The sequence below is a fragment of the Nomascus leucogenys genome, chromosome 12, assembly GCF_006542625.1.
Source record: "Nomascus leucogenys isolate Asia chromosome 12, Asia_NLE_v1, whole genome shotgun sequence".
In the NCBI taxonomy this organism is placed as follows: Eukaryota; Metazoa; Chordata; class Mammalia; order Primates; family Hylobatidae; genus Nomascus; species Nomascus leucogenys.
Genome location: NC_044392.1, coordinates 9796353 through 9809145, shown reverse-complemented (window position 1 = coordinate 9809145; position 12793 = coordinate 9796353). Strand labels below are relative to the sequence as shown.

The following is a 12793-nucleotide window of genomic DNA, read 5'->3' as shown; positions in this document are numbered from 1 at the left end:
CGGAAAGAGGTGAGATGATTTGGCCAAGGTCACAGAGCTCCTATGAGATGGAGCAAGAACTGGAACCCAGCTTTCTCTGACTTCAGAGTCTATGTTCTTTTTCCGGGTCAAGCAATCAGGATAGGGTGTAGAGCAGTGGCTCTCAACTGGAGCAAGTTCCCCCACTCAGGGGACATGTGGCAATGTCTAGTAGGTAGACATCTAGTATGTAGAGGACGAGGGTGCTGTTCCACATCCTACCATGCATGTGATAGTCCCAAACCGCAAAGAATTATCTAATGTCAATGATGCCAAGGTCAAGAAACTCTGGCTAAGGATCTGTTGGTGCCTGGGAGAAAGATGGGGTGGGCTGGACTGTGGCTGCCCTGCTGGGGAGGCCGAGCTCTGCCCAGGCTGCCCTGCTGGACCCAACCCCTCGAACTCACTTCCACAAGGACTTTCTTTAGGGCCTCATGATCTGCCCTCCCGGGGCCACTCTCACTGGGGGAACAGAGGCAGCCTATGACTTCTGAAGCCACATACAGTCCCTCTTCAGGGACTATGGAAACAGCCTCGCCACTGGCCTCTGCCATGGCTGTGTCCTTCCTGCCCACACCCTCCACAGCCAAAGGAGGCTTGCAAAATGGCGGGCCTGACCCAGAGACTCCTTAGCTCAACGCTTCAGCTCAAACCATCGCCCACAGCCATGCTTTCTAAGCTATTTTTTTTTTTTTTTTAGGTAAATAAGATCTTAACTGCTGAACATACCAAATCAAATAAGGGCAACATTTATTGGAGCCAGGTCCAGTTTTAGTGGAAGCAGACCCTATTTACATCGGTATTTTACATCTGAGAAAAGTGAGGTGCAAAGGGGTCAGGTGATTTGCCCAAGGACACACGAATAGTGGGTAGTAGCTAGATTGTGGTCCAGAACCCATGTTTCTAGGAAAAAATACCTCCCAGCAGAAGCACACATGGGCAGCCAGGAGCCCTGCCACTCATCTCCTAGCTCCAGGACCCCAGCCCACAGGGTCCCAGAGGCACCTTTGGAAACCCAGGACTCCATGAGCTCAGGCTGCCAAGCATGCAAACAGGGCGAAGCTCACACGGGGCTTTTGGGTTCTGCATGACCCAGCTCTGCCCCCAACCTCAGCTCTGATGTCCAGTCTCAGGGGGGCCAAAGTGGGCTGCCAGCTTTTTTCCCCACGCTGTGCTCCCTCTTGCCTCCTTGCTTGGGTCCGTGCTGCTTCGCTGGCCTGGAATGCCCTCCCTGAAACCACTGCTTTTAGGGCTTCCTCTGGGTTGTGCGCCTGACCCGGGCTCCACAGCCCCTGTGCTTCCTCCCTTTGTTGCACTCATCACACTGAGCTGCAATTACTCTTTGCAACTCTCCGAGGACGATGTTTTATTCATCACCATGTCCCTAGTGCACAGAGCAAGTCCTGGCCCAGGGCAGGTACCGAGGAATGCCGTGGAGATGCCGCTAAAAGAGCTGGGGTCCTACAGTTGGCAAAGGTGCCAAACCCAGCTCCTTCAGGCATCTGCTAGATCCCCAGGTGGGTAGCGGGGAGACAGAAAGCTAAGCCCAAGGCCTGGCAAAAGTCAGAGTGAGAAGGACCCTCAGAGGTCCTCTAGTTCAATCTGCCCATTCCACAGACGGACAACTGCGGTCCAAGAAGGGAAGCAACTTGGCCAAGATCACAGAGGGTGTCAGCAGCAGAGCCAGCACACATCCTTAAGGCTCCTGCACGTGCCCCTCCTGGCACCCTGGGCCCATGCCCCAGAGCTAGCAGAGGCATCCCAGAAGGGCGAGGGGTTCACCGGGGACCCAAGGCAGACAGCAGGCGGCAGGCACATGCACCTTGTCCTTGGCCCATCCTGTCCCCTCTCCAGCCCCCAAATTGGGTGGGGCAAGGAGGAGTGGGGACGGGAGGAGCAGGCGAGGGGGTACCTCGGTCTCCAGCTGGCGTGGATCCGAAAGAAACTCCGTTTATTATTAAACATCTGGCTGGAAGGTTGAGAACAAGACACGAACAGAGGTTAGTGGGAAAGGGGCTGTGGGCAGAGTGTGGGGAGCTGCCGGGATGGGGCCGGCCTCCAGTAGCTGGTGAGAAAGAAGGACCCCCACCTAAATCATCCTCCAGCCCCATCACCAGAATGTAGATGTTCTCACACTTTGCATAGGGATCCCCTGGGGAGCGTGTTACATATGCAGAAGGCTGTGTCTCTTTTCCAGAGATTCTGATCCTGTGGGCTTGGAGACAGGTCCAGGTATCTGCATTTTGAACAAACACCCCATGGGATGCTGATGCAGGAGGCCTGGAGACCATGGTTTGATAAACTCATTGCAAAACCCTGAAGAGGAGAGGTGCTGGCCCTGGCAATGCCATCCCCCAGGAAGTCCTACTCCTTTAGCACCACTTCCTGTGAGCACGCCTGGCCCAGGTCCATCCCCAAGCACCACCAGAGGTGTGGCCAACTGAGTGTGTATATGTGTGTGTGTGTTTGGTAGAGGGAGGGTGTGCTGGCTGGTGGTCTAGACAACCACGATTAATGATATGGCCATGGGGCCTGAGCCTGGTGACTGATCTACAAACCATAGCTCAGCCCCCTGGGGTCCCTGGGAGAAAGGGCCACTTTACTACCATCACCCTGTGTCCCAGACACTCACCAAGTCCCCTCCCAGGCAGATAGATACGAGGCTGAGAGTTAGTGATAGCCAAGCCCTTAGCAGTAATCTGTTCCTGGGCCCTGGGGGTGTCAGGGACCAGAGGAGCCATGGCGAGTGTACAGGTGCTAGGCCCCAGGCTAATGTCCATTCCCCTTGCCTTCCTATTCAGTCAAGATGAGACCAGAGTGAACTGGAAGCACAGAGAGCCCCGGCTCAGGTCCTGGACAGGATTGCTGGGATACAAAAACTCTTGAGTTTCTGCCTGGAAACTATGTTTGGTAGGGATGAAGGTAACAATGAGGGACCTTCGGGCAGAGAATCTGAGAGGGGCCCTACTCTCCCAGGGAGCTCTCAGCCTGGCCTGGCAGTCACGCTTCCCCTCCCTCCAGCCCCAGACCTGGAGGGACTCTCCCTCTCCGCCCACTTCCTGTTCAGTCCCTGGCCCAGAAGTGCCCTCACTGAGAACAGGGAAGGGAGGCTGCTGCCTGCATCCTCTGCACCAAAACTCCTCCCTAGGCCTTTTCGGCCTAGAAACTCAAGAGCACCCAGAGCCCGGATCAGCCTAAACATTGCCGATTTTCTGCCAGGACACACAGGTTCAGAATGACCTGAAGACTTCCCCCAGGACACACAGCATCGGGTGGCAGAGGCAAGCTTCCACCACGCCTCCCCTGCTGATCAGTGGGTGGCTCGCCTCTTCTCCTATTCTTTGTTCTGGGCCTGGGGCTCAGAATGACACTGGAGCTCAAAGGCCAGATGTCCATTTGGCTGGTTCAGGGGTGATGCGTGAAGATGAGACAAAACAAAGAGATGGGTAAAGGATGGGGGAAAAAGAATGAGGGGGATTTAACCCCTGACCTCAAAGCTAAACCTCTACAAGAGCAGCCACTTTCCCATGCTGTGAGTGGACGGGCTTCCCTTATCCAAACACGCCTGAAATTCTTCTCTTTAGGAACGTTTATGTAGGGGTAAGCATTGTTTGTTCTTTGTTCTTCTTTCAAGATTTTGTAAAAAGCTTCAGGAGAGACAGTTCAAGGGGAAAGAGATGGCTGGGAGCGCCAAAGTGTACCTCAGTAAGGAAGGAAAAAGAACCCCAAGAGGACCCTCTGGGATTAGCCAAGTTGCAGACACGGGCTGCACAAGAAAAGAACATTAGTCACTGGCTGAGTTTAGGCAGGTCCTGCAGAGGTCTTAATCACAGAGCTCTCCTTCCAGCTGGCATCTCGTTCCCGAGAGGCGACTTCAGTACTAAGTCCCTCCTAGAGCAACATGCCGGGGGAAGGGGTTCCCTGCCCTCACACCCCAGGATGGTGCCCACGATTACCTGAGCCGTAAGCACCTGTGGCCAGTGGCCTCCTCCTCTGTCCAGCTTCCCGGGAGGGATGGGGGTGCAGGGATGGAAGAGTGAGGGGGACGTGGAAACAGAGAAAGAAAGAGGACAATGCCATGAACGGAGGAGATGATGGGAAAGGATGGCATGGACATCTCTCCCATTCAGACCCTCAGAGCCCCACAGGACAAAAAGGTGAGTCCAGCCTGACCCCTCCAGAGAGGCCCTCAGTCTGTACCTGTCTGGCCCTCTGACGGCCTAGGAGTCCCCCAAACAGGCCCAGACACCCACAAAGTGGCTGAAGGCAGGTCTGAGAGAGGATGAGGACAGAGAATGGAAGAAGAGAAGGAGAAGTAAGAGGAGGTGGCAGCCCCACAGGGCCCCTACCTTTCCCCAGGGCAGAAGGAGGTGCTGCCTGGCCGGTGGCAGGTGGCAACGGGCGGGTAACGGGAGGGTGCTCCGTCGGGTACCGGCGCCCGCCGCACCTCCAGGGGCCGTAGGCCCCCATTGCGGGCCCGTTGCACGTGCTCAAACAAGAGGGCCAGCTCTCTGCAGGAGAGGGCGCCATCAGCGGCAGGCAGGGCCATGGCACCACCCCCTCACCCAGTGGGCACAGAGCTCCTGAGCTCAGATCTTGCCAGGTCCTGCCGCTCTAGAGGTGTTCACTGACAGCCCGGCCAGAATAGGACAGGGTGGACAGTGGGAGACTGGCCTTCCCCCCTCCCTTTCTACCCCCAGTTCCCAAGAAATCCCCAGGGATGCCAGGCATGGATGTGAAGGCTGGCACAGCTCAAGGGCAGCCGTGCAAGGAGCTTACTCTCAGCCCATCAAGCTGACTGCCTGAACGTGCCATGCCTGCTCAGAGGCCAGCAGTGGCCCTGACATCCTTTCCCTCCAGATCTGACTCTGGATTTTAAGGGGAGATGGAGGCTGAGGAGGGCGGTGTGACAGGGTGGCTAGCCCAGCTTCCTTCCCCTCCAGCACTCACTCCTGCCACTGGGTTTTTGGAGACTAGATTCGGGACTGTGGCTTCCTCCTAACTCTCCAAGCCATTTCCTGCTGCCATGAGCCAAGGAAGGTATCTTCCCTCTCTCCTGCCTGCCTTCCCATTGTATGGATGAGCAAACTGAGGTCCAGGGAGCAGATGCCCATCGGATCCAGAATCTCCAGACTAGGCTCTTTTCCTCTGGGCAGAGGTCCTAGACCATCTGACCACCCCCACCCCCAGATCTTCCCTCATACACATCGTATTTCTTACAAATCAGCCCTGCCCCACTCTCAAATGCCCGGCCTTGAACAAAGGCCTCTTCTAATCTAGTCACCTTCCCACTCTGAGGTAAGAGCTTGCCTCTGTTGGGTGGAGAGATGTGGGGGCACCAGTGTGATGCTGGCAGCCCCTCTTCCCGGCCCCTTCTCTCCTGCTTCTCCCCTGGGAAGCCCCTAGGGCTGGGAGGGCGCAGGGATGGGGAAGCCAGGTGCAGCGGCGAGTGGAATCGCACAACAGCTGCTCCTGGAGAACTAATGAGGCAAAAAAGGCACCCGCAAAAGCGCTGAGCACAGCAATCCGGGCCCAGCCGCACGCTTGATGCCCGCCTGCCCGTGGGACCGAGCTGGGCTCCATGGTTTTCATTCCCGCCTGAGGGCCTAGCCAGGCACCTGGCCACACGCACCTTTGTGATGCTATTAATAATCCCTCGCGTGGTGCCACCCCCATGCAGTCTTAGCCTGGCCCGGGCCAGTGGGGCAGACCCACTTCTGGGCCCTGAGGCTGCTGACTGGCCCAGTAAAATGGGCACATATTCCTACATGGGGGTTCCGGGCGGGAGCATGCACCTGTCTGGAACACATGTTTCTGCCCATCCCACACTTTCTCCAACCAGCTGCAATATCCACTAACTCTGCCCCCCATGCAGGACTGAGGGGAGACGAGCTGGCTGTATCACTGCCCTAGGTGGCATCACCTATGAGTAAGCATGCACACTGCCAGCACTCCAGGGCCGGGACTCAGCCATGGGGCGGGGCTTCACCAATGCCCTATGTCTAGTGTCCACCCCTTCCCTGGGCATAGCAGAGTGGAATAAAGGACACTGCAGGCTCTGAATTACATGGGATCTGCAGAGCCAGCCCAAGGTGCTCCCCTGGGAGCCATCACCCCCTTTCCACGCTCCAGGGTTGAGTCTCAGCCACTCGTCCTCAAAGGGCATTGCTGCCAGCCCCCCACCCACCCCCACCCCCAGCAGGACCTACCTGAAGGATGGGAGGATACTGTCATAGTAGTACCAGGTGGCTGTCAGGTAGGCCCGGCTCATATCGGTGGAGTACAGGCGCCATGCAGCCTGGTGGTATGGGGGACGTGGGGGATGGGGCATCAGTGAGGCCTCTCAGTCCCCACCAGCCCTCTCCCCTGAAATAACCCAGTCCTTGGTCCAGTTGTAGGTTACCCAGAGCCAGAGGCCAGTTCCAATTCCACAGCCACCGACAGGGGCAGCTAAGAAAGTAAGGCCTAGGGAGAAATGACTTCCCCGAGGGGGCAAAGCAGATCAGTGTCAGAGCCAGGGGCCATAGAGCATAGAGGTTAAGAGCTGGAGTTTTGTTGTCAGGCAGACATGGGTTTCCAATCCCAGCTCTGCTCCTTATTAGTGAGGACAAATTAAGTAAAGCTTCAGAATCTCAGTTTCTTCACCTGTAAAACGCACATAATACTACTTGCCTACCAGGGTGTTGTGAGGATTAAATGAACAGTTGTATATTAAATGCCAAGCTCAGTGCCTGGCATATAGTAGGCACTTCATGCCAGGTTCCTCTGTTAAACACTCCTGTTATTCCCCTTATCACATTTGATAAATACCTATTCATTGTGTATTTGATTGATATCTTTCTCTCCTCCTAGACTGCAAGCTGTGTCTTGGTTACCACTGCATCCTCAGTGCAAATATAGTGTCTGGCACATGTGGGTGCTTTGCAAATGTTTGCAGACTGTCATTATTATTACTAGCAATGCCACTCCATCTTTCCCAGCTGCCTGTCACTGCCCACGGGAATACTAAGGACTGAGAGGGGAGGAAAAGCGTTACATACCAACCCCTCAGCATCCATGGACTTGCCGAGCTTCCTCTGCAGCAGGAGGGATGAAAGTCAGACAGGAGAAAAGACTGTCCCTTTCCCTCCACGTAGGAAGAGCCAGGGAGGGACTGTGACTGTGGCCATCAGCGAGAGCAGGGAGGCATGGAGGCTGCTAGGCAGGACAAGGCAGAGCTGGGCCCTGGATGCCTCCCTTCTTTGGATGCCTCTTGTCCTTAAGGGGCTGCCACTGCTGACCTCACCAGCCAAGCACCCTCCTAAGACAGGAATATTTTTACTTCCTGCTTGCCTAGGCCCCTGGCATGGGCTGGGGAGCAGCTGCCAGAGCTGTCTCATTAATTATGGGCACCACAATACCAGCTGTCTCTTGGCATGGACAGTGCCAGCCACCTGCCCCTACAATGCCCCTCAGAAGGCCAGCTCCCAGGGGACAGTGGCCATTGTGCCCCAAGAGACGCTAAGAAGAAAAGGCTGAGCTGGTGGCTGGAGATAACAGGGAGAGGGAGGAGGGTTCTACCCTGGGGAGGAGAGATAAGGAGGGGCTGAGTGAGGCTTGGGTTTGGGGCTCAGAGGGTGACAGGCTGGGGAGCAGGCAGAGGTGGACTGGGCCAGTATTCCCTGAAGCATTTCCTGCAAGGAGTTCTCTTACACACACTCCTGACTAGAAAAAGCCAAGGCCTAGTCCCAGGGTCACAGAAAATCACATCCCTGGCCTCAGCCCACACAGAGTCACAACATGCCATGGCACAGAGGGAAACTGAGACCACACACTCCTGGCTTCCTACCCACCCCTCTAGCTGTTCCTTCTCTGTCTCCTTGCCCCGCTCAACTTTGCCGGCCCACCCACCTGCTAAATATTTAGGTTCCTAAAGCCCTGTCTGCACCACCTTCTCTTCATTTGTGTGAGTGCTTGTGGAATGAATGAATGAATGAAGGTGCTGGGAGTGGGGCAGGCTTACTGCTGCACAGCTGATGGGGGCAGCAGTGGGTCTCCACCTGAGGCCTCCGGGCTCCTGTCTGGGCTCCGCCCCTCCCCAGGCCCTGTGAAGTTGGGCTGGAGTTGGGCAGTAGGGCAGCTCTGGCTAGCCCTAAACCAGGCATTTGGTGCAGGGGGAAGTTTCTGGCACTGTCAGTGAGCATCCTGGCTCTGTGTGTGACTTGGCATGTGGCCCCAGGAAAGTCACATAGCCCCTTTGAGCCTCAAAGTGGTGTCACAGTTGGGCTGGGGACATGGGTCAGCACACAGGGTTGACACACCAGTGCAGTCACACGGCCCTGCTCCTAGGGCTTCTTCCTGGGCATCTTGTACCTGGATGAGGTTGGCTGCCGGCATCCTCCGCTTCTCAAAGTGCTTCTGCCGGTGCTGCTCCTGGACCTTCAGGGCGAAGCCAGAGCCTAAGATGCCCTAGAGGGATATGGCATGGTTGGGGGAATGTGCTGGCAGTGGTGGGGCAGTAAGATGCTGCAAGGGTGTCCCCATCCCTGCCCCTCTGAGGTGCCCCAGGCTCCCCAGGCAAATCTGTGACAGGGGCTGAGCAGGTTCCACCTTCAGCCTCCCCCACCAACTGAGCAGGAGGCAACTCACGGCAGGCAGGGCAAAGAAAGAGATGCCCAGTAAGGCGAAGCCAGCAGCCAGGACCCTGCCCAGCCATGTGTGCGGTGTCTTGTCACCATAGCCGATGGTTGTCAATGTAATCTGGAGACACAAACAGGTTACCAGCAGGACTGGTCACGGGGGCCACCTACGGCTTGTTGGTACAGGCAGGTAGGAGCCTGATCATGAGGGATGGGGCGTGGTCACCCACAGGGGCTGGTTAGGGTCATAGATGGACTCTCCCTCTCCTGGGCTGGTCAGGGGAAAGGGGTACAGTCAACAAGGGCTTGATGTGGGGGGCTAGCTGGGGACAGAGGCAGGTCCACCAAACCAGGTTGGGGGGTTAGCATTCGGGCTGGTCTCGGGGGGGTCCCAGCTCTAGTGAGAGGGCAGGGACAGGCCCGCTCAACCCTGAGTCAGGAGTCACAATGGGCAGACCTCGGGAAGTTCCCATGGAGGGTCCCAGGGAGAAGGGCAGCCCTACAAAGACCCTCACGCACCGTCCCCCACCAGAGCGAGTCGGCGTAGGAGGAGAAGTCGGAGTTGGCGTCCTTCTCGGCCAGGTAGACCAGGAAGGAGGCGAAGATGAGCACCAGGAACCCGATGTACCAGGCGGTGATCAGCTCCTGCGGGGCAGGCGGAGGGGCGCGGTGAGGAGCGCTGTGCCTGCCTGGGAGATGTGGGGGGCTTCCACACGGGAAGAGGATAAAGGTCCCCCATCTCCCGGAGTCCCAGGCTCACTTTTCTTTCTCAGCTCCTCCCATCAGGGCGGCCTTGCCCCGGCCTTCGCGAAACCGCCAGCACTCCCCCTACCCCGACCCCCATTCCCACCCCTACCCCCACCCTGCCCTCCTTGAGTCTCCAGGTTCCAGGCTCAGGACTCCAGCACCCGGCCCATCTTGCCCCGCCCCCCAAGTCCTACTATCAGTCTTCCACCTGGGACCCACCCTAGCCCCGCTCCAGCCCCATCCTCAGGTCCCACCTCAACTGCCCACTTTGTGGTACGAGTGGTCCCTTCAAACCCAGAAGCATCCAGGGAAAACCCTCAAGCCCCGCCTCTCCGGCCCCGCCCCCTGATCTGGTCCGGACTCCTAGGCCCGCCCCTACCTAATTCGGACTCCACTTCGCCCCACCCCCTTAGACCCCGCCTCCTGCTCGGGCTCCAACCCCCGGAGGCCCCACCCCTTCCCGGCAAGGAGAGAGCCCCTCTGGCCTCGCCTTCTCCGCCCTGCCCGCTCTGGTCATGCCCCAGGCACGCCCTCGGGCCTCCGCGCGTGGCCCGCAGGCCTCACCTTGCTGTGCGCGTAGACCACTGAGCCCAGCAGCTTCCAGGTGCCGCCGCGGCGGTCCATGCGCACCATGCGCAGGATCTGCAGGAAGCGCATGCTGCGCAGCGCGGACGTGGCGAAGATGTTGCCCTGGGTGCCTGCGGCGATGACGGCCACCGAGGCCACGAACACGATGAAGTCTGCAGGGGCAGTGGCGGTGAGGTCACAGCCAGCCCACCCCGCGCACGGACCCGGAGGCGGGGACTTCTGGGGCTGTGGCAGGGGACTGGGGAGCGAGGGGCAGGGTCCGTTGAATCTGTGCCTGTCTCCAGGGTCAGAGTCAGGATTGGGGTCAAGGCGTCACCCTGGCTCCTGGGGTCAGGGGTCAGGTCGGGCGGGGCGCGCCTCATTACCGATGACACAGAAGGGCTTTCTGGCAAAGCGGAAGCGACCCTGCCATCCTCGGTAGCGGCAGCAGCATCCGGCGGACCAGACCCGGACGATGTACTCCAGGCCGAAAACCACGATCATCACGAATTCCTGTGGGACCAGGGGCCTGAGTTCTGGTCCTCACTCTCCAGAACTGGGGCCCAGGTCACAGCGCGTACCCAGCCAAAAGTCCCTGGGTTAGGGGGACCAGCGCCTCCTTGGACCCCTCTCCTGGAGTTTCCTGGACTTCAGGATTCCGGAGGGCAGGTGGCCCCCTCCGCCTCCTGCAAGAAGACTAAAAGCCCTGGTGTGTCCTCCCCTTCTGGCCCCCATGAGCTGATCGGATTTTTCTGCTCCTCAACATGCCCTCCCCGTCCCAGCGGTCTCAGACTCCCTAACTCTGACTGGGTGACAAAAGGGGTGGCTGGCTGTCAAAACTGAACTAAAATCCACCACACGTGGAGTTTGCAGATTTTGTCCTGAGAAGGGGTGGAGCCTACTCCTATTCTGGACCCGTCATAAGCCCTTGCATAGAGGCAGGAGGTCCCCCAACACTTGCTGTAAAGTGGGGATGATACCCAGAGAGGGGCAGTCACAGCTGAGGGAACACAGCACAGTAAGCTGCTCTCTGAGCCATGGTATAAGAAGCCTCTTTGCACCTTCAGCCCTCAGCCCAGAGCTGCCATCTCACACAGCCCCCCTCAGTCCCGGACTCCCAGCCCAGAGCTGCCACCTCACACAGCCCCCCTCAGTCCCGGACTCCCAGCCCAGAGCTGCCACCTCACACAGCCCCCCTCAGTCCCGGACTCCCAGCCCAGAGGTGCCACCTCACACAGCCCCCCTCAGTCCCGGACTCCCTGCCCAGAGGTGCCACCTCACAGCCCCCCTCAGTCCCGGACTCCCAGCCCAGAGGTGCCACCTCACACAGCCCCCCTCAGTCCCGGACTCCCAGCCCAGAGGTGCCACCGCACACAGCCCCCCTCAGTCCCGGACTCCCAGCCCAGAGGTGCCACCGCACACAGCCCCCCTCAGTCCCGGACTCCCAGCACTTACCAAGATGAGGAGACACTCATTGGCAAGTTCCTGGTGCTCCTGAATAGTGGACAGCACAGACAGCACCAGGCAGCTGAAGACCAGCAAAAATCTGCAATTGCAGCATGAAGGAGAGGGTTAGATTGTTGGAGGGACAGGATGGCCAAGGGTGCCCCTGGCAGGGGGTTACAGAGCCAAGAGAGGAGAACATTATTTTCAGAAAATTATGTGGAAATCAGAATCGGAATTCCCTGGAATTACGGCTCTGTGCTGGGCACCAAAGGCAGCAGCCCTCAAGCCCCAAGCTACTGGGCCTCACAACTATCTCAATTGCCCCCTGCTGCAGGCTGCAGCTCAGAGAGGTAGTCACTCATCTGTGAGTAGCAGGTCTGTCTGGGCTGGCGGTGGAAATAGACTGACTCAGGGTTCCTCCAGGTCTAGCCACCCACAAGTGGTGGCCTCGGCCCCAGCTTGGTTTCAAGATGTCTTGGGAGAAGTGCCCCAGAGGTCAGCCCAGGGCTCAGGGAAGGTCAGCGGATGAAGGAGGCACCTTCTTTCTTATGCACTCCAAAGTGGCAGGAGCCTGGCCTCATCTGCAGAAGTGGGACAACTGCCCCTGCCTTCGTGGAATTAAGTAACGAGATAGCTAGAAAAGGAAAGAGGATCACGGAGGACAGGTAGAGAAGGAAGGATGAGGGGGGAGAGGATGTAGGGAGGGGAATTGGGCAGTGTGGAGCTGGGCCATCGAGCCCAGGAACTCCCCTGCAGACAGCGTGAAACTAGAGTGGCCCAGAACCAGAGGCACAGAAATGGAAGGAACTTTAGACCCCAGCACATCCAATGCTTCCCTCATCCCCCATTGCACCACGAGGAAACAGGCCCGAAGAGGAAGAAGGACGCACCCTTTATCACCCAGTGTGCCCAGGACAGAGCTGAGATTAGAGCCAGGGTTCCCAACTTCCCAGTGGATGGGAAGAGGACCAAGGGCATGAGGAGAGGAGCTGGTGGCCTTGGCGGTATGTGGATGGGTGAAGGAGAGAGCGAGGTGAGAGGTCACAGGCTGCAGACACAGCAGAGGCGAATGAGGTGGCCCCCAGAAGCACCCCTCTTTGGGATGGGGGTGTGCTGAACACGCACACACCCTGGAGGAGACTCTGGAGGGAACAGGCTTCTCTGGAAATACATCTCTGTGTACTGACCCGCCAGCCTTCCCAGACGTCCCCAGTGTCCCCACCTCTGCACCGTTGCTGGCATGGTGCACGCTACGCAGAACACCTCGTGTCTGCCTGCGAGACTCTGCTCATCCTCCACACCTACAGGAACACAAATGCTACACGCTCTACAGAGCCTCTGATTCCCGCACCCCACTATCCCCCCTTCAGAACTGCCAACTCCCGATGCTTGCCTCC

The 12793-nt window shown here is 58.0% G+C and overlaps 1 protein-coding gene across 1 annotated transcript in view; it reads right to left on the bottom strand.

Annotated features, from left to right (window-relative positions):
* The window catches only part of KCNQ4 (potassium voltage-gated channel subfamily Q member 4), a 56641-nt gene that overhangs the window by 11732 nt on the left and 32116 nt on the right, over positions 1 to 12793 (bottom strand). Inside the window, exons 2-9 of the mRNA XM_030823578.1 lie at positions 11406 to 11496; positions 10337 to 10463; positions 9948 to 10123; positions 9156 to 9281; positions 8647 to 8757; positions 8371 to 8466; positions 6228 to 6316; positions 4368 to 4529 (exon numbers count right to left, since the gene is read on the bottom strand). Coding sequence (XP_030679438.1) covers positions 4368 to 4529; positions 6228 to 6316; positions 8371 to 8466; positions 8647 to 8757; positions 9156 to 9281; positions 9948 to 10123; positions 10337 to 10463; positions 11406 to 11496 — 978 coding nt within the window. The remainder of the gene's footprint in view (positions 1 to 4367; positions 4530 to 6227; positions 6317 to 8370; positions 8467 to 8646; positions 8758 to 9155; positions 9282 to 9947; positions 10124 to 10336; positions 10464 to 11405; positions 11497 to 12793) is intronic.